We start from the raw sequence: 22,096 nt of genomic DNA, 5'->3' as shown, positions 1-22,096 counted from the left end.
GCCTTAAATCTCATCACTAATGAGCCTCAATCAACTTGTGTCTCCCTCAGGGAGGCCAACCACTTCATTTCGGGGATCACATTTGAACTCCCTAGCTCTAATGGTAGAAAATCCTCCACTATTTCCATATTTTACAGCATTAAGATTACCCCCTTACACACTCTAGCCCCCTGAACAGTCATACCAGACCCCACGATCACACCATAACCTCTTGTTTGTGTCCGGGTTAGCCTCAATTTCTGCACCAATTCAGCTGCTATAAAATTATGGGAAGCCCCACTATCAATTAAGACCACCACCTCTTGTCCCTTTACTTCCCCTTTTACTTTCATGGTTTGTGGAGGAGTTAACCCCACACCCACTAAGTTGAGGGATAGCTCCACCACCTCCCCTAATTTGACCGTGTCTCCCCCCTCCCCTGAATTATCCCCTGTTTCAGCCTCCTCTATCTTTCCTTCCTCCATCCCTTTCCTCATAAATCACCATCACTTGTAGCTCCCTATTCTTCCATTTATGGCCCCACCGAATACTTCTTGTCACAACAAAAGCATAACCCCTTGGCCCATTTGGCCAGTAACTCACTCTCGCTCAACCTCTTGAAAGGGGGAGTGATCCATTTACTTGCAGTCGACGACCGGTATGAGGCAGCTGTGTTGGCCGTCGGTGATCTCGATGATGTCGGCGGGGGAGGCGTAAGCACCACCCGTTGGTGATTCGGAGATGGGCCGGAATGGCTGGAATGAATCGGTCCCCTGTTTTGGTTGGTTCAGGAAGGGCTTCCTCGGACCACCTGATTCCTCTCTTTGATTCGTTGGGCCATGTCCATTATCTGCTCCAGCCCATTCGACCTTAACACACTCATTTCAACTTGAATATCCGGCTTCATTCCATTGAGAAATTAGCCCTCCAGCAAAGCCTCCGACATGCCTTCAAGTGGTGAGGCTAGCGTCTCAAAGTTGAGATGATAGTCCTTGATGGACCCTTACCGCCTGAGAGCAAGGAACCTCTCCTCCATAGTGCCCTCCTGCGTGGACCGAAAACGGCTTCTCAACATCACCTTGAGTTCCTCCCAACTCTCGACTCTACACCGTCTTTGCTCCCATTGAAACCACACGAGTGTAGGCCCATCAAAACAGAGAGTTGCTGAATCTAATTTCTCTGCTTCCATCAACTAGTTGACGGTAAAGTATCTCTCGGCCTTGAAAACCCACCCATTAGGGTCGCCTCCTTCGAATATTGGCATCTCCAGCCTTTGACTTATGCCGTCTTGCCTCCAGCGAGCTTCGTCCTCTATTTCGACCTCGCAGCTACGTTCCCCTTATGCTGGTGAGCCTCCCATGGTAAGGGACGAGTCCACAGGTACGTCCTCCTCGCCTCATTTCCCCTTTTGTCCCCTCTCTTGTTGTCCCCACTTCTCCACCAGCAAGTTAAATTGCTCCAACACCATCGCCAAACTCTTCTCACTTCCATGCATCCTCTGAAACTCGGTCTTAAGCGAGTCCATTCCCGCTTATAGACCATCCATCCTTCCTTCTATTTGTTGCTGGTAGGTCTCCAACGTCCCCTCTAGCTCGCCCATCCTCTCCAATACAAACACCCCCATGGATCACGCTTTGATACCAAATGATAGAGCTCGTCCTCTTTGATTGAATTTAGCCAAATTCGTAGAAAACAAAACTCCCAATTACAGTTGGGTTTACAACTTGTATAAAAGAAAACGATTACAAATTCAAAGAAGAAAACAATAGATGTCGATCGATTCGAGAGGGCTGTCTTCCTCCCAAGAATCCTTTCAATTTCTCCACATCCTTCTCTCTCTTTCTCCCCTTCCTTTTATACCTACTCCTCTACTCGTTCTAGCCACATGCCCAATTATTCCCCTCTTACTAACTTATGACTCTTTACCCTTGAGTCATTTTACTTGGTTGCCCCTGTGGTCCCCCCCACTTTTCCCCTCATTCTTTCTTCTCTGATAAGTTTGTTTAATGGGGTTCCTAACAGCAGCCAAGGACAAAATAATCCTGACTGTATTTAACTTTGCAACTGGTGCAAAGGTATCTAAGTAATCTACCCCATACACTTGATTATATCACTTGGCCACTAGCCTTGCCTTGTATCTATCCACTGACTCATCAAACTTATATTTTACTGTATAGACCCATTTGCAACCCACTAGGTGTTTCCCTTTAGGTAATTGAACCAACTCTCATGTTTGATTCTTTTCTACGGTTGCTATCTTGACCTCCATGGCATTCTTCCAATTCTCATTCCTTATTGCTTTAGAAATAGTTTTGGGAATAGGAATGGTATGAAGGCAGGTCAGAAAGGTTTTATGTGGAGATGACAATCTTGAATAGGATAGAAACAAATGTAAAGGGTGCTTGGTGTAGGTTCTAGTGCCCTTTCTAAGTGCAATAGGCCAATCAAGATCACATCTAGAAGTTTTTGTCTCAGGTAAAGGTCCAGTAGGTTTGACAAGCTCATTGAAGGTTCAGCACAAGAATTGCTTGATGAGTTGTCAGTAGAACTGTTGGACTTGTCTGTGTTGGTAGTAGTAGGTTCAAGACTAGAATTGGAGCTGGGACTTGCATATGGGAAGAAACCAACCTTTTCCTCCTTAAGTATACTTGTAGTGAGCAAGGAATTCCTGGTAAGGGCTCCTCCAGTGTCATACCTGGTGAATCCTTTGGAATACCTGATGGGGGGAAGGATGAAAATAGGTTAGGATCAAGTAGAGAAGGAGCCTGATCTCTATTTGTTAGGATTGAATTCTGATTGTGATGAGAGTGTCCAAAATGAGGAATGTTTTCTACAGAAGTCACATGAACTGACACAAATTTTTTTAGAAGGGGGATGGTAGCACCGACAATCTTTTTGGGTAGAGGGGAATATCCAATGAAGATGTATTTTAGAGCACTAGGATCTAATTTGCCTCTATTAGGAGTATGGACATGAACAAATGATACACACCCAAAGACTTTAGGTTCCCAACAACTAGTGACATGAACATGAGGGAAGTGTTTGGTTAGGAGTTGGATTGGGCAATGAGATTCGATAGTTTGAGAAGGCAACCTATTGATAAGAAAAGTGGTTCTTAGAACTGCTTCTCCCCAATAATATTTAGGAACATTATGGTGGAACATAAGTGCTCTGATAACAGCAAGTAGGTGGCCATTCTTTCTCTCGGCCACTCTATTATGTTGAGTATAAGTGCTGGAGGATTCATGGATGATCCTTTTTTGTTGAAAGAAAATTGATAGGGATTGATTGAAGAAATTTTTGGTATTTTCAGACCTAAGTTTCTTAATTTCCACCCTAAATTGATTCTTGATCATGTTATAGAATGTAGGAAAAATTGTATTCACCTCAGCTTTACTTTTCCATAGGTATAGTCACATTACTCTAGTGCAATCATCAACAAACACAATAGACCAACGTGCCCCATAAATACTAGGAACAATTGGATGGGCCCCAAACATCACTATGAACTAAAGAGAAGAAAAGAGTGGTTCTTTTATTAGATAAAGGATGGGTCACTTTTTTGTGTTTTGCAAATTTACATACAACACAGTAGAAGTGTTTAACATCAAGACCCTTAAATAAAGTTAGAAACATGACCCTAAGAGTAGAAAAAGGATGACCGAGATGATAGTGATGTAACCATAGCTCATCTTTGTTGGACTAAGCCATGCATGACACAAGGGGAACCTCTTCCTTTTTCTCCTACTCACCCGGTTCCTCAAGATAGTATAGACCAGCCCTAGCTCTAGCAAGCCCAATCATTCTTTTCGTGTCTTGTTCCTGAATCTCACAGAGTAGAATGGAAATTAACATTGCAATTAGTATCTAGGATAAGCTTTTGGATCGAGATGAGATTAGTGAATAACTTAGGAACATGAAGGATATTTTTTAGGCTGAGATATTCATTAAGAAGAACATCTTCTTGGCCAGCAATAATGGTTAAAGAACCATCTGTTATAGCAATCTTTCTAGAGCTTGAACAAGGACTATAGGTGACAAAAGGATTTCAGAGAGGGGTCGTGTGATTTGTTGCTTCAGAATCTAGGATCCAAGAGTTAGGTTGGACTATTCTCAAAGCATGTAGGGTAAGAGAATGAGAGGAAATACCTGTTAGCTGTGAAACACAAAAACTACTTGGAGATGATGTTTTGGCGTTTTCGAACCGTTTCTCGTTTTGGAAACGGTGAAGACGTTCCGAAAAGGTTTTTGGGCCTTGCGAAACCTTTCGGGGCCGTTTTGCAATTTATAGGAAATTGTGGGAAACGCGTTTTTGGCGACTAAGGGGAAGCAATTGCCTATAGTGGGGAAGATGAGGGTTGCTAGATCTACAACTCGGGCCATCGAGAGGCTAGGTGGTGATCAGAGTAGAGGATGGCAACGGCGAGAGAGGCGAGGCGACAGTCAGCGGCGAGGGCGAAAGGCGAGACAGGTCGATAGTGAGAGGCAAAAAGGTAGCTAGAGCGGTGAGAGAGGCGAGTTGATGTGTTAACGGCAAGAGAGGCAAAGGCGATAATAGAGATGGAGGATGTAGCAGCAATTGGCTGTTGGCGGCGAGTGGTGAGATGGGTTGGTGATGAGGCGGCTAGATGGGTCGGCGACTGTGGCGATGCTGCTCTGAGACTTCAAGCTTCAACGAACAGGCTGCAATTGTTTTGCAAATTTGCAATTAGGGTTTAGAACTAATAATACTATTTATATCATATAAATTATAAACTAATTTTAGAAACACCCTTATTTATTTTATTCTAACACTTATATTTTAACTATTTTTCATGTATAGCCCTATATTTTTCAAATTTACAGTTTACCCCAAGTTTTCGTTTCCTCTTGTTTTGAAAAAATGGAGTTTTGTCGTTTTCGTTTCATATTGGAAACGTTTCCATTTCCGTTTCCGAGCAACCTAGCCTATTAGTGTGAGAGAACATGTACCTTTCTTAGCTTTCTTGTCATGAGATTCCAAAATGCTCCTTAGTCTCTCAATTTCAGCTCTGTTAAGTTCCAAGCCATCTCCCTACTTTGGACCCTTTTGTTTAGCCTGCTAGTGGCTGCTAGCCACGTAGACTTAACCTTGCCCTTGGCCCCTCGCCTGTCTTCCTTTGGATGGTTTTCCGTGTAGTTTCTAGCACTTTTCTATGGTGTGCCTAGGCTTTTCACAATAGGTACACCATATGGAGTCTCTGTCCGCCAGCCTTCTTCTCCTCTCTAGGTCTTTTATTAGGAGCTTTTAGAGATACTAGGGTAGAACTCTCTATTGGAGAATTGTCCAGCATTACTCCCCTTCTTCCCTCTTTTGCACGAACTATGGAAATCACTTCATTTAAAGAGGGTAAATTCTCCTTACCGAAGATTTGAACTCTTACTGCATCGAACTCCATATTGAGTTCGACTAGGAAGTCGTATGTCCTCTCCTCCATGAATCTCTTCTGCAATGAAACATCTTCAGTGCACTTCATCTTCAGGCATTGATAATGGTCCAACTCCTGCCATAAGGTCTATAACATATTTGCATACTCTGTGATGGATCTTGCTCCTTTCTTGGTAGCTACCACTTTGGTCCTTATCTCATAAATTTGTGCAGCATCGTGAACCTTAGAGTAGATGAGCTTTATTGCCTCCCAAATGTCCTTGATTGTTGTGAGGAACATCACAATGTCACTGATCTCCAGAACCATGGAGTTCCACAACCAAGACATCATTAGGGAGTCCTCATCCCATGCCGCAAATGTGGGATCTCCCTCATTGGGACCAATCCCCAAAAGGTGACTTAACTTCCCTAAGTTCCCTTTTCCCTTTAGAGAAGTGAGGATCAGCTAAGACCACTTGAAGTAGTTATTACCATTCAATTAGTAGGCTACTTGAAGATTCTGCAATTCTCCACCTGAGCCTACACTACTGGTCCCAACAAACAGAATTTTCATTGCATTGCTGGAATCAGCCGAATCCAGCATAGGATTAGGGTTAGGGATAGTAGACAAAATATGGAATGAAGAAGATTGATGAAGGCCTTAACAGTCCCAAAGAACAGTGACTATTCTATTGCTCTGATACCATGTCAAACAAGACGTGAGAATAATGTTTCGATCTTATTCATCCGTTGAGAGAATGATTTGAATATATACAGGCATTCCTATCAACTTAGGAAGTTCCTAAAAATAGAATAAAATAGTTTCCAAATTTAGTCATGGAAACTTGTACAAATTAGGATACAACAAGATATAGAAAATTTACAGCATCTAAAAGATACATTCTCTAACTTAGAAAGAAGATATAATCAAGAAATCAATCACAATCATCAAAATGATCTGATCTTGTCTGAGAATAAGGACAAGATCAGTCTCCCAATAGTTGACACTTTGTGGAACCTGACTCCCTACCACCCGACTGACTCTGTGATCACTCCATAAAACCTTAAACCAAACACCAAACCTATCAACATCAGATCCTATCGCTACCCCTAACTCAAAAGACCGAGATTGAAAATATGGTCAAAGAAATTGTTAACCTAGATCTCACCCTTTTATATGATCAATCAATCACTCAAACTCACCGAATGAACTCTCTAATTTGCAAATGAATAGCAATCAGAATACAATCAAGAACCAACCAAGAACTGCACAACTCACACAAGATTTACCCTGGTTCGATCTCAATGAAAGACCTACATCCAGCTTGGCTTTCGCCCCTGCTTTCTCCACTATCTTGAATATCAATACAAGATTACAAGTGCACTCAAAACCAACTCTCACCTAACCCATAAACTTGAAAGCTATATAGAGTTGTATACAAGAAAGATACTCACCCTTCCTTACTGCACAATCTCGCCCCAGGACAGCTTGAAAACCCACAATAGAAAGCATGCCCAAAGCCTACCTCTCAACCCCTATTTATAAGCTATAGGGGGCGGGAGAACCTTCTGACCGACTGCCCAAATTGGCAATTACAACAACCATGCTCAGACCTAATTTATTAACAAATCCTTCTAGAAGACAAAACAGAAAATACATGATATTTTCCCTCACATTACAAGCCCTAATCTAGTACAAATGTATCCTAACAGAAATGCTACAAAAATCCATAATTAAACCTAGTCAAAGCCCTTATGCATCACTCGTTTTGCTTGTCTAGAAGAAAGATGGATCATGGTGCTTTTGTGTTAACTACAGTCAACTAAATGCCATGATCGTTAAGGACAAGTTCCCAATACCCATCATTGAAGACTTGTCCGACGAATTAAAGAATGCCACTATCTTTTCTAAACTAGACCCCTGTTCGGGTTATCACCAAATCCAAATAAGACCCGAAGACGTACCCAAGACCGCATTTAGAACACACCATGGCCATTATGAGTTCATGGTGATGCCCTTTGGACTCACCAATGCCCCAGCCACATTTCAGTCCCTAATGAACTGGATCTTTGAACCATTCGTATGAAACTTTATCTTCGTTTTCTTTGATGATATATTTGTGTACAACCAAACCTTCGACCAACACCTAAGCCATTTAAGGTGTACTTTTGAGATTCTTAGATCTAAGCAGTTGTATATCAATAGGTCGAAGTGTACCTTTGTGCAGGGGCAAGTGGAGTACTTGGTACACATCATTTTTGGTGGAGGGGTAAGCACTGATTCACAAAAAGTGGTAGCTATGATTGCAAGGCCGAGACCCACCACTATTAAGTCGTTAAGGGGATTCCTGGGGCTAACTGGGTACAATAGGAGGTTTCTGAAGGATTACGAGATAATCAGCATGCCCTTAACAGAGTTGTTGAAGATGGACAAGTTCAATTGGGGATCCGGGGTTGAGGCAACCTTTATGCAGTTAAACAGAGCAATGATTGATGAACCAGTTCTTGGGCTGCCAGGCTTCAACAAGCCTTTCACCCTGGAGATTGACGCCTGCAACACGGGAATTGGGGCAGTCCTAATGCAGGAGGGATGACCTTGGGCATTTATCAGCGAAGCATTAGCCCCTAGGCACCTTGGGTGTAGCATCTATGAGGAGTTGTTGGTTGTTTTGATGGTCGTGGAAAAATGAAGACACTATTTGTAGGGGGGCTAATTCATAATCAAAACAGACCATGAAAACCTAAAGTTCTTGTTTCAACAACGACTACATACACATTTACAGAGGAAAGGGATGGCCAAACTAATGGGTTTGGACTACATTATATAGTACAAAAAAGGAAAGGAGAATGTGGCTACAGACACCCTCTCTCGCTGCCATGAAGGTGCATTAGCAACCATCGCAACCATAATTCTAGATTGGTATCAGGAAGTTATAGCCAACTACGAAAAGGATGAGAAGACTATGGAGTTGCTAGAACAATTGGTGTTGGATCCTATGGGAAGGCACGGATGTCCACTGATTAATGGGTTGATAAGGTATCACAAAAGGCTGATGATTGGGGACAATGAGCCCCTTAAGAGGAAAATACTACAGTCACTAAATGAATTCCCTTTAGAGGGCTCTTGGGAATTTAAAATACCTACCTTAAGGTCAGGCAACTTTTCTATTGGCCCCAACTCAAGAGGTTTGTGGAGTTTGTTATGGCGTGTTACATTTGCAAGAGATGCAAACATGAGATTGTTGCTTATCCCGGGTTGTTGCACCCCCTAACTACACCTACACAGGTGTGGGTCAGTGTATCAATAGATTTCATAGAGGGGTTACCAAAGTCTGAAGATAAGGACTGCATTATGGTAGTGGTTGACCAGTTCACGAAGTTTGCACATTTCTTAAGCCTCACCCATCTCTACACACCCTAAGAGGTGGGCAGGACCTTCTTGGACCAAGTGCAAAGCTACATGGAACCCCCCAATCTATAATATTTAACTGAGATATGATATTCACCAGCTTGCTATGGCAGGAATTGATGAAGTCCTCGGGGACTAAATTGAATGTGTCTATAGCGTACCACCCACAAACGGACGGGCAGATGGAGAGGGTGAATCAATGTTTAGAAACTTATCTGCGTTGCCTTTGCTTCCTACAACCCAAGGCCTGGCACAAATGGCTGCCCCTTGCCTAGTAGTGGTATAATTCTAGCCACCACAGCTCCATAAAAATGTCACCATTTGAAGCCCTATTCAGATACAAACCCCCACCCCTTCCGCGCTATGGGAACATACCATAGTGGCTATGGTGGAGTCGTATCTCCAACAAAGGCAACAATTTCTACAATAGTTGAAGAAAGAGTTGGCTATTGCTTAGAATCGAATGAAACAATTTGCAGACCAAAGGAGAAGTGAAAGAGAGTTCACAGTGGGGGATGAAGTTTACTTGAAACTAAGGCACTCCCATCTCAAGTAGATCACACATTGAGCCCACGATATTATGGCCCTTTCCCTATCCTGGCCAAGTTTGGAAATGTAGCCTACAAGCTTCAATTACCAGCAAATTCCTAATTCCATCTGGTCTTTCATGTATCTCTCTACTCAAGATGTCGGTTGGGGGACATCAAGCGAGCCCTTCATTGCCCCAACTCACTAAGGAAGTTGCCCCTACCGTAGAGCTAAGTGCCATAGTGGAAAGAGGGTTATCTACAAGCATGGAGCCCCTATCACCCAAGTGTTGATAAAGTGGCCCAACCTCCACCTAGACAATAATACATGAGAATACCTACCCAACCTACTAAGACAATTCCCTCAAGCTGCCAGCCTTAACGTTTCTTGAGCATAAGAAATTTTTTAAGGAGGGGGTATTTGTCATGTGCCTATTGCTTGTATGGACGGTGTAGTACACGTGAGGGTAGTTATAGCTGGTGTGGGTTGTACTTAGAGAGAAGCTATATACAGTTGTACTTTCGTTTTAGCAGGATTGGTGTGATGGGATTAGTATATAAACAAACTGATCCCACCCAGTGAAGGCATCTAGAAAATACAATTGAAATATTGTCAATTCTCCCTCCAAATTCTGTCTTTCTCTATCGATTCTTCTCTATTTCCCTCTCTGTTTTCCTTAATTCTCTCTAAACTCTCTATTGTATTCTCGTTGAACTCGGTGAGAATTCATTGTTAGACGCTAGATCTGACATTATATTCCATTGTTGTTCTCCCAAAAAAATTTTAAGATATCCATCAACCTAGAAATAAAAACTTGAAAGGATAAAAGTTCCATGTCTTCAAGTTTTTCTCTCAAACTCCCAAAGATACTAGAATATCTAGCTTTTTTTCTCTTTTTTTTTTTTTTTGGGGGGGGGGGAATAAGATTCGGAGTAGCTAATATCAAGAGAGATAAGGTTACTTTTTATGTTGAAAAATATAGATATGACTTGTATCAGTGGATGGTTTGATCATGTTTGTTAGTTATTTAATGCCAAGCTTGTCCTAGCCCATGGGGATTTGTAGCTTCTTGTCCCGTAAGTAATAAGCTAAATCTATAATGCACTTTGTAGAAGAAAACTAAAAACATAATATATATTTCTCTTACTCTTCACAAGGAATGGTTCCAATATATATAGGAGAAAGAAATCAATCAAATCCCTATAACTAAGGAAAAAAGAAGGAATCTAATTGCATCAATTACTAATTTACATTAATCAATCATTCCCAAAAATTAAGATTGATTATAATCAATTCTATAGATTTTGGGATTATTAGGATTGATAATCAATCCCATAGATTGAGGGATCTGATTTTCCAATAACATTCCCCCTCAAAACTGGTGAAGGTAAACCTTTGGTGAGGAAATCAACTAGCTGTTTTTTTGAGGGAACAAAAGACAAACAAATTTCCCCATCATCTAGCTTTTCTTTAATGAAATGGCAATCTATCTCAACATGCTTAGTGCGATCATGTTGCATGGGATTGTGTGCAATGTTGATTGTTGATTGATTGTCACACATTAATTCTGTAGGACCATGACCAAGTATTTTCAAATCACTAAGCATAATTCTCAGCCAAAGTAACTCACACAATCCAAGGGCCATTGTCCTAAACTCTGCTTCAGCACTAGATCTGGCCACAACCCCTTGTGTTTTGCTTCTCGATGATACTGAATTTTCCCCCAAAACACATAGTAGTCAGTAGTGGATCTCCTATCCACGCAAACCACCATAATCAGCATTAGTGTATTCCTTGACTTCCAACTTCTATCCTGACTTAAATAATAGACTTTTTCCAGGTGTTGACTTTAGATATTACAAAATTCTCCATACAGCTTGCATATGCTCTTCAATGGGATTATGCATAAACTGACTCACCATGCTGACAGCAAAAGTTATGTCCGGCCAGGTGTGGGATAGATAAATCAACCTTTCTACTAACCTCTGGTATCCCCCCCTATCCACCAATGGACTGTTACTTGGTCCGAATTTCATGTTAGGATCCAAGGGAGTATTTGCTGCCCTGCCACCTAGCAATCCAGTTTCTTCCAATAAGTCCATGGTATATTTTCTTTGGGGAAGAAATATACTCTCCTTTGAGTATACAACCTTTATTTCCAAGAAATACTGGAGCCTACCAAGGTCTTTGATGTCAAATTCTCGGGCCAGATTTTCTTTTAGCAATTTCTTCTCATCCTCATCATTGCCAGTAACAATTATGTCATCAACATAAACAAGTAGGGCTGTTAGAGTACGTTTCTTGGAATGCTTTATGAATAAACTGTGATCTCCTCTACTTTGCCCATACCCTATTGCCTTCATAGCCCTTGAGAACTGATCAAACCAAACTCTTGGGGATTGCTTTAATCCATACAGAGTCTTTTTTAATCTGCAAACATAACCTGCAACTTCATTAGAAAAACTAGGTGGGGGTCCATAAATACCTCTTCCTCTAAGTCACTATGTAGGAAGGCTTTTTTCACATTTAGATGCATCAACTCTCAGCCATAACAACTAGCCAAAGACAGGAGAATCCTCATTGTAGTCATTTTTGCCACGAGTGTAAATGTCTCCAAGTAATTGATGCCATATATTTGAGTATAGCCCTTAGCCACTAATCAGGCTTTGTATCTTTCCAATGTACCATCAGCATTGTATTTCACATTAAATACCCATATGCACCCTACCAGTTGAACCCCCTTCAGTCTAGGCACTATTTCCCAGGTATTATTTTTTTCTAAGGCCTTCATTTCTTCCTGTATGGCTTGTACCCAATGCTGGTTTTGTAATGCTTCTTCTACAGTCTTAGGAATAGCTATGAAATCAAGGGAGGACAAAAAACTTGTTTCAGGAATAATCTGTGATAAGAAACAAATTTGGCTATAGGATGTTGTGTACAACTCCTCACATTTTCTAACAGCAATATGCAAATCTGGTATGAGATTTTAGCGTTAAGACAATCAGTAGGGTTAAGCAAATCAGAATGTGAGTGAGTTTCAAACTCGGTCGAGGGGTAGATGATGGATCCTGCATAGTACCTAGGTTTGGCTGTCCCTTCCTCTTATACACATATGGTGAGCCTTTGAATCGAATAGGAGATATCCTAGGCTAAACAGGAATTGGAGAGTCAGACGAGGGTTCCAAGTCTCTAGAATCTGTTGGCTGAGGATTAGAATAAAGGAGAATCGGAAGAGTTAGGATCCAAAGAAGGTTCAAGCTGATAGGGCTAAGACTCTTCTAAGATAGGAAGACCATGATCAATAGAAACACTCTCCCCCCTGAGGACCTGAAGTAGGAACCTTGAAAAAGATTGATTTTCAACAAAGGTTACATCCTTAGATACAAAGACCTTTTGGGTAGGAGGATGATAGCACTCGTACCCCTTTTGAGTAGGAGAATAGCCAAGAAATACACACTCAAGGGCTCAGGCATCAAATTTATCCCTATGATATTTAGATACATGGACAAAAACCACACAACCAAATATCTTAAGAGGGAGATGAGTATGCAGACCAATTTTTGGAAGACGAGTAGAGAGACACTGAAATAGGGAGAGTTGATTTAGTACTCTTGAGGGAACCCTATTGATTAAATAGGTTGCAGTCAATACTGCTTCACTCCAAAATGTTTTAGGAATTGAATGATGATGCAAGAGAGCCCTAGCAACATTTGGGAGATGCCTCATCTTTCTTTCAGCAACTCCATTTTGTTGTGGAGTTTCCACATGAGGATTCATGAACAATCCACTTTTATTGGAAAAATGGTTGAGATGATGGTTAAAATGGTCCCTTGCATTATCAGTCCTAATCCTTTTAATAGAAACCCCAAATTGAGTGAGAATCATTCTATGAAACAAGGGTAGAATGTTGTTGATGGCTGCTTTGTCCTTAAGTAAATCCATGTCATCCTAGTGCAATCATCTATAAAGGATACAAACCCTTTGGCTCCAGAATAATTAGATACTCTAGAAGGCCCCCACACATCAGAATGCACTAAAGAAAAAGGAGACAAGGAAAGTTTATTGCTGATAACATAAGGTACTCGATGGTGTTTGGACAATTCATACATATCACAATGAAACATACTGATATCTACCCTTTAAACAAGTCTGGAAACAGATTTTAACATAAGGAAAGGAGGATGACCTAATCTAAAATACTGAAGTCAGAAATTGGACTGAGTGGAAGTATGTAGAGAAGAGGAACTTAAGTTAGGTTGATCTCTTGCAGGTGGGTCACTGCTCCCTTGTAGATAGTACAACCCATTAAGTGCCTTAGCAGCACCAAACATCTTCCCTGTGGCTAGGTCTTGAAACACAATCATGAGGTGAGAAAATTACACAGCAATTAAGGCTTTGGGCAAGCTTGTGAACTAGGTCTTGAAACACACAATCATGAGGTGAGAAAATTACACAGCAATTAAGGCTTTGGGCAAGCTTGTGAACTAGGTCTTGAAACACACAATCATGAGGTGAGAAAATTACACAGCAATTAAGGCTTTGGGCAAGCTTGTGAACTGAAAGTAGATTGGTGGAGAGGCTAGGCACATAAAGTATTTGTTGGGCAGGTAGAGATGGGTTCAAACATACATTTCCTTGTTAACTATAGGGATACCTTGGCCATTAGTAACTGTAATTTTTCTGGAGCTAGATATTGGTTCAAAGGTCTCAAAGAATTTTAGATTAGGTGTCATGTGATCGGTGGCTCTAGAATCTAAGATCCAAAGATTATTCCTAGTTGTATATGAGGCATTAAAGGACTCAGAATTAAGGCACATACCTGCCTTCTCCATCAATAACCAGTCTGTCAGTGACTAGTTTTGTGGAAAAAAATCTATCCAAAACTCTCTCAAACTCACCTTGCTGTGAGTAGTTTTCCCATATTTGAGAAGGCTCCCCACCTATAACACTTCCTTATGCTGCTAACAAGGTTAATCAGTTTGCTGACCTAGCTCCTAACAAAATTGTTACTGGGTTAGCAATAGTTCCTGCTAATTTCGTCAATGTAGAATAGGACCTACAATAGTCTCTAATGAGAAGCAGCAATGAACAGCTTGCTTTCAACTCCGAGAGTAACATCAGAAAGGTCACTGGCAAACCTGCAATGTTGCAGCAGCAGCAAATGATGTTGTTCCCGTTGGTTTGCAACGATGCAGGGAGCCGGATGGTTGTTGGTGGTGGTTGCTAGACGCTCGCCGGAGATGTCAAGGCGAACAACAAAATGAGGAAGATTGAATAGTGGCTTAAGTAGCTTCTCGTTCTGGGGCAACGACAAGTAACAGGAGTAATGCTGGAGATGAGTGACTGACAAGGGACATCGAAACTAGACGTGAGAGAGACAAGGATGTACGCAATAGCCAAGGCTAGGGCGGACAGAGGTGATGCCGAATATGAGTAACGCACGAGGATGGAGTGCCGGCAATAAAGGCCTAGAATTGAGGGATGTACACCACAGAATTGCAACGATGGAAGAACCGGGGAACGTGGCAGCAACGATTAAGGCCTACAAGACATACGCCAAGAAGCCCTAGAACTACAATGATGGCAGAATCGGGGAACGTGGCAGCGACAATTAAGGCCGACAAGACATATGCCAAGAAGCCCTAGAAATGATGAAGGCAAAATAGTTGGCAATGAAGGATGGAGAGACAAAGGGAGCTGGAAATGAAGGCAATGAAGGCCTAAAAAGTTGCCTTAGGAAGACGGCTCTGATACCATGTAGAAGAAAACTGAAAACGTAGAAATTGAGGGATGTACTCTTCACAAGGAATAGTTACAATATATATAGGAGAAAGAAATCAATCAAATCCCTATAACTTAGGAAAAAAGAAGGAATTCTAATTACATCAATTACTAATTTGCATCAATCAATCAATCAATCCCAACAATTAAGATTGATTATAATCAACTCCATAGATTGTGGGATAAGATTGATTATACTCGATCCCATAGATTGTGGGATCATTAGGATTGATAATCAATCCCATAGATTGAGGGTTCTGACTTTCCAACAACACACTTGAATATTCAAGCTTTGTTTGGGAGAGAGTTAGTAGTGGAATGGAAAATATTTCTCCTTGTTTGGGAGAGCAATTGAAATGGATGGAATGGAAGGAGATTAATTAACAAATGACCATTATAACCTCTTAATGGAAAGATAGGATGTGATTAGGTCAGGGGCAAATTTGAACTTTAAAAAACTAAGCTTAATGTTGTCAACGCACAAAAATAAGTTTTCCATCCCTTTCATCCATTTTCCTCCAATTTGTGGAGAGACAAAAAATAAGGCTTTGGAGGGGAATGGATGGAAAGTATTTCCATCCATTCCATTCTACTACTATGTCTCTCCCAAATGTGAAGAACCCGTTTCCATCCATTTCCATTTCCATTTCATCCTCCTCTCCCAAACAAATTGTCTAGGGAGCCATAGCCCTCAAGCTTGGATGGAGCTGACCCAGCTCCACCGTCTTCTACTTTGACTGATCTATCTATCTAGCTGGGGTTGGCTCTGTGTTTCTTTTCTAGCTATTTTCTTGCTATTCATTGTAGTGCATGAGTTAATCTGTGGCAATCCTAGAATGCAAGGCTTATAATATATACATGTGTGTGTGTGTGTGAACACACATATTCTTTCTGGTCCTAATCTAAAATTTCAAGGAAGATGCATCTCCTCTTGGTAACCAATAATATTGAACATTCTCAATCATCTGCTGGACAATGGTTCATATGTGTTCTACTATTTATTTGTTTAGTTATATATTTGCTTAGAACTGATCAATTTTTCAAAACTTGGAGGGCACATGTGCTCGTTGTGGGAGTGCACATGTCAAGTATAGGATTCATTTGTGCTGCATGTTTTCCATTAAAAAAAAAAAAACTTAGAATCTTGTAAATAAAAGAATATGGATCTATACTTATTAATTTGTGTCCTCTGTTGACTCTTAATAATAAAATTCTTTGAAAATGATTAGAATGTGAAAATGATCAGACTTGTGTATGTATAGGGCATCTAAAATGGATTTTAAAATTCTTTATGGTCACACTTCTTTTCCAATAATTAGAATGTGAAAATGATTTCTTTTATTTTTTTTAGATATGGTATAAATATGTTTGTAATTTGAAAAATGAAAAATTTATTACTGTTTCCATGTATATATATAAAATATAAATTTATGAATATTCTCATAAAAGGGCACGCCTTGATAGCAACGATAAGGTTGTTTTTTTGTGACTCGAAGGAAGGTCATGGATTTGAGTTGTGGAAACAATCTCTTTGCAAGGTAAAGATAAGGCTACATGCAAAGATGACACTCATCTGACCGTCAGGCCCTTTTTTTCTTAATTTTTTTCATGAATATAACAAATTCTTATAACTTTTCCTTTTTTTAATCTCTATATGTGCATGATAACATGTAGGAGATAGCCTTGCAATCTTACGGGCCGAATTGAAAAGTCAGAAGAAGCATGTGAAAAGTTTGAAGAAGAAATCACTCTGGTCCAGGATTTTAGAAGAGGTATCCAGTGCTTTCTTGTGCCACTTAAAATATGTACAGGGTAGATAACATGCTAAGTTTGCTAGTTTTTGATATCCGGTAGATCTAAATCACTAATTTTGTTTAATGAAGACTGGTTTTAGAATAGCTCCATTGTTTTGTAGTCATAAGCTATGGATCAAGCTTATTTGTGCTAATGCAGAACTGCAGAACTCCACAGATTAATTTCTGAAGCTCCCCCCCCCCCCCCCCCCCACCCCACGCCATGTGTGCACTCGTGCCTGTAAAAAAAGAAAATACAATGTAGGATCCTTAACCAATTGCATTTACTGCTTTTACAGGTAATGGAGAAGCTTGTAGACATTTTCTATTTCTTACATTTGGAGATCCATGAGGCTTTTGGTATTGCTGGTATGAATTCACGCCATTAATTTGTTCCTCTGCTATCTAAAACAGTTTTTATTTCTTTTTCTTTTTCCTTCCTGTCTCCATTCTCCTGCCATCTATGGTAACTTTTGGTATAAAAAGGATATTTCTGGTTTTTCCTGGTGTTTCTGGTTCTATGGATTTTGGCAGTGATCACAATTATTCATCCATTGGTTTTTATGGCTCTGTCTTTCAAGGGTTAATTCATGTTTAAAACACCAAAAACTAGTGAACGTGTTCTTTCTGATTGTGACATTTAGGGCTATTTATTTTTCGTTGTTGCTATATATATATATATATTCATGGATTGGGATTTGGGCCTAGAATTTGGATGTGTGGGTGGGGTTTTATTCTTGTTTTCTGAAAAACAAGGAAAACAAAGTTGTGTTGGATTAAGGAGGCAAATAACTTCCTTTGATTCGTTCTACCAATTCTTGCTGGAACTTATCTACCAGCTTTATGGAGTGGGGACTTCAGTTTGCCTAAGGATAGTTCGCCTAGGAATCTTCACCCTCTTAAAAAAATTGCATTTTTAATAATGAAAATAATATAAAGTTGACTGGTATCAAATTTGTATTCATATGTTGCTCTTGCATATTTCATTATTCACTAATATGTCCATATTAGATGCTTCCAGGAACTTTTATTTGAATAAATTCATTTGATGGCATCTGATGTTTTGTTTCTATCATTCTTGGTTATCCTTGCAGATGGAGATAGACCCGTGAAAAATAACAATATAAAACTGGGATCCGCTGGTCTTGCATTACATTATGCAAATATTATTACTCAAATTGATACACTTGTAAGTTGACAATGGCTTTGTGTCCTGCTTTATAACCTTCACATCAATAATATCGTCATTGTTATCAACCTTTCACTTTTAAGGTGATTATTAATGTGGAGAATTAGGGTAATTTTTTTTTACATTATTCATTGAATCAGTGGAATTATATATACAGTAGATGATTTACAAATATGGAAACAGAGGCAGATTTCATAATCACCTAATTAAGGTAAACTTCAATATACGGAAGACTAATTACATCCTTAATTCTAGCCTTGACTCTCTATACTTAATTCCAGCCTTGATTCTTGGCAATAACAGCCTTGATTCTTGACAATTAACAATCTTAATGTTGTCATTAGTGTGATGATACTTTCATTTCTTTAAAATTCTAAACATACGTCTCTTCTTCAGGACTGGATTCTTCCTTGAGACCATATCTCTCTATATGTGCTTTCAGTCCTGGAGGAAACAAAAAATAGGAATATCATTTATTAAGAGAATAGTATGACTTTATTGGAGGCATCTTTATAGTTGACCAAGGAAACTCTATGCTTCCTACAAATCATATTTTAGCACTTTCTTTCTCCTGATCTGTTTTAATGATTGATGTTTCCAGGTAACCCGATCAAGTTCTGTGCCTCCAAATACGAGGGATTCTCTATACCAAGGACTGCCTCCTAGTATAAAGTCAGCTTTGCGCTCCAAGTTGCAGTCATTTCACCTCAAGGAAGAGGTACTTCTTTATGTGCTTGAATCCTTTCCATCATGCTATGAGATGAATAAGTTTTCTCTACCTGTTTCTGTTGATACTTTACTTAATTGAGTTCCTTGTGAACATGTCCTTTCACATAAGTATATGCTTAAGATAATTCTATGCCTATGTGCTCATGTTGCAACCTTCTCATGTATGAATCATTGCAGCTTACGATTCCCCAGATCAAAGCTCAAATGGAGAAAACATTGCAATGGCTTGTTCCTATGGCTACAAACACAACTAAGTAAACATATTAGCCCTTTCTTGTTTTACTGTACACATCTTGTGGCAATTTTATTTTTTATTTTTTCCTTGGTTCCCTTTCCTGGCAGAGGTTTGTGCTTGTCATTCATTGAAGCCAGTGTAGTCAAAGCCAAGTGCCTGGCTTACCTAGGTGCTTGGGCAATGCAAGGCACTGGGGAAGCACCTCACTTACTGCTTGGTGAGGCTCCTTCACTTAGACGCTGCCTAGGTGAGCACCTCTGCCGAGGTGTCTAGCGCCACAGGCACTTGTCTAGGCTGTAACCAATCAAAATGAAAAGAAAATTTGAAGGAAACTAAAAAGGGTCATTGCAAAGACATGTGAAAGGTCTCTCAGTGTAATAGGAAGAGTATAATGAAGAGGAAAAATGAAAAAAACATAAGAAGAGCAGCAAGTGCACGTGGTTCCTGCACTCTGTTGTTCACCTAGTCGATCGAAACCCACACTGTGAATTCCTAATACCATAGATCTGAGGGAGCTGACTTCCAGAGCAGTTGCCGGAGGTCGGACCAAGCCATAACGCACCAGGAACCCTCCTTGCTTGGCAGCACATCGCCTTCTGATGACTGCTGCCTACTGGCAGGCTAACCTGTGACAGGCGACCCTCCAGTGGCCATCCCTTCTCTAATGTAACTCTTTAGTTTGGTTTATTGTAGTCATAATCTCTGCATGCACTAATCGGTACTTCACTTTCCCTTTCATTGCTGCAGACTTATTTGTTTGTTTCTAAGACTCTTTTTTTGTGTTGTATTCTATTATTGATGTTGCTTTTTAGTCACTGTTGTGCTATTACTCAGTCAGTGTTTGAACTTTTCGAAGTCTGCACACTGTTGCTTGTCAGTCACTGTTTTGTTATATGATATATATTTTGTTTTTGACTTTCAGGCAATACTCAGTTAATGTTTGCTGCAAAGAGGCACATATGTTTACTATAACTGAAGCCTGTAACAGTATAACTTATTACTTAATATATAATCTTGTTCGTGTGTTAATATTATATATTATAAAACTTGTTATTAATTACAATATGACTTATTTTGTGTTAATATTATATATTATATAACTTTATATAAATTATATAAAATATATTTGTCTGTTAATGTTTACTTATATTTTGTATGTTAATGTTATATTATTATATTGTCTGATTATCTTTTTAATATTAAAAATATTTTTATTAATTTTTTTGTAAATTTAGCGCTTGGCTTCTGTTGGAGAGTGCTTTTTCGGTGCCTAGTGCAATATAAGGTTTCTAGCACCTTTAGGCTTTTGCCCCTGATGACCTTTATTGAAGCACGAAGAAACAATTTAAGGATGGAACATAATTTGTTCAGTTTGCATTTTATGTTAAAAGTACCAAAATACTCGCTACTACTTTTTCACTAGATGGTTTCGGAATAGGAGGAACCTTAAAATTGAGACGCAGAGGCTGTTTCTTTTCCCTATTTGTTCCTTTTTCATCAACTTTATTATTTGGTGGTGTTTCCTTGTTATCTCCTCTTTGTTTAATTATTACTATTTACTTGTCATTATATGTCAATGCATATACATTATTAATTCTGTATGTTTCTGTTATTTGGTCAAAACCAGAGCACATCATGGCTTCGGTTGGGTTGGAGAATGGGCAAATACTGGGTATGATCCTTTGCATGTTTAATGTACTTAAATTTCAATTCCTTTTCCCTTGTTAAATACTTGAAATTTCTTTCAGGTCTGATGTGAACAGGAAGCCTGCTGGGCAGGCCGACATAATCCGAATAGAAACACTGCATCATGCTGATAAGGAGAAAACTGAAGCTTACATTCTAGATCTAGTAGTGTGGCTTCACCATCTTGTTAGCCAATCAAGGGCCGCTAACGGGGGAATGAGGTCCCCTGCTAAATCCCCAATTCACTCTCCAAATCAGAAGACAATCCAATTATTGACTCATAAATCCTCTCCATCACCCACTCTGACAATTGAAGATCAAGAAATGCTTCGGGATGTAAGTAAGAGGAAACTGACACCAGGCATAAGCAAGAGTCAAGAATTTGACACTGCAAAGACCAGGTTAAGCAAGCACCACAGGTTGAGTAAGAGTAGCAGCCACTCCCCAACAAGCGAAACTAAAAAGAATCCTTTCCCTATCAGGAGGCCGTTATCTGTACCCATAATAGATTTTGATATTGACCGCATGAAAGCTTTGGATGTCATCGACCGAGTGGACACAATTCGAAGCGTGTAGGGTCATAACAGTGTTGCTCAGGCTTTGGCAAAGCGGCCTTGTTTTGTGTAGGCAGTCAACATCCATCTGTTCTGCTGCATCTTTTTGTTTAGGCTTCTTTAACTTGGTTGCGATCAAGATGCTGTTTTGAGTTGTGAGATAGGGACACAAAGTGACCATGGGTGAAAATGTATTGAGCAAAGGGGGTCTTGATTGTGAGATCTATTGGATAATATCGAGCGAGTAGTGTTCATTGGTGCCAAATGTGTGTACAGAATGCTTTTACAGTCTTGCCAATAGTTGTTAGTTATGCTTCTTCTTCTCTTCGGTAAATCAACTAAGTTTGAATCTCTTTCAGAAGCTGCGGTTGATTTCAGGCCAAGAAACAAACTGCCGCTGCTACCATGTCAGCGTTTTTGCAATCTTTAATCTCATGAGGGGTTTGGATTGTTCCTATTCATCAGTAAGTTCTTATTACTTTATGCTACAGGCTATTCATTCATGCGAAGGCTTGGGCCTAGTTTTCTTCTGTATGTTGATAATTTTTTTTTTTTTAACTTGCTCTGCTTGTTTGTTATCCAATAGTTTTTCTTTGTTCCACATGAATCTATAGGACTTGGCAGGTTTCTTTATACCATACCCTTTTTTTATGCCATGTTTATCTGGCTGGGTTACTATTGGGAGATTCTTGATAATTAATTGGCCCTGATGCAGCAGCATTTTTTAGGGGGCTCGTCCTCGCTGATGCTTTCTTGCTTGGATGCGGTTCTTGATTCCTTCTTTCCAAACTTAAATGCCTCTCTCTATGTTCATCAATGCAAGTTGG

At 39.9% G+C, this 22,096-nt stretch overlaps 1 protein-coding gene across 5 annotated transcripts in view; it reads left to right on the top strand.

Moving 5' to 3' along the window:
• LOC127808783 (protein PSK SIMULATOR 1) overlaps positions 1–21,730 on the top strand; it is a 70,159-nt gene extending 48,429 nt beyond the window's left edge. For 4 of the 5 annotated variants that reach the window (XM_052347403.1, XM_052347402.1, XM_052347399.1 and 1 more), the window contains 7 exons: positions 16,758–16,855; positions 17,176–17,245; positions 17,971–18,065; positions 18,667–18,783; positions 18,972–19,048; positions 20,657–20,701; positions 20,778–21,730. In XM_052347403.1, coding sequence (XP_052203363.1) covers positions 16,758–16,855; positions 17,176–17,245; positions 17,971–18,065; positions 18,667–18,783; positions 18,972–19,048; positions 20,657–20,701; positions 20,778–21,291 — 1,016 coding nt within the window. In that variant the 3' untranslated portion in view covers positions 21,292–21,730. The remainder of the gene's footprint in view (positions 1–16,757; positions 16,856–17,175; positions 17,246–17,970; positions 18,066–18,666; positions 18,784–18,971; positions 19,049–20,656; positions 20,702–20,777) is intronic. The other variant, XM_052347404.1, reaches the window with a different exon arrangement.
• The last annotated feature ends 366 nt before the right edge of the window (positions 21,731–22,096 follow it).

The sequence above is a fragment of the Diospyros lotus genome, chromosome 8, assembly GCF_014633365.1.
Source record: "Diospyros lotus cultivar Yz01 chromosome 8, ASM1463336v1, whole genome shotgun sequence".
Classification (NCBI taxonomy): Eukaryota; Viridiplantae; Streptophyta; class Magnoliopsida; order Ericales; family Ebenaceae; genus Diospyros; species Diospyros lotus.
The sequence above is the reverse complement of the archived record's forward strand: the minus strand, read 5'-3'. Positions and strand labels throughout refer to the sequence as shown.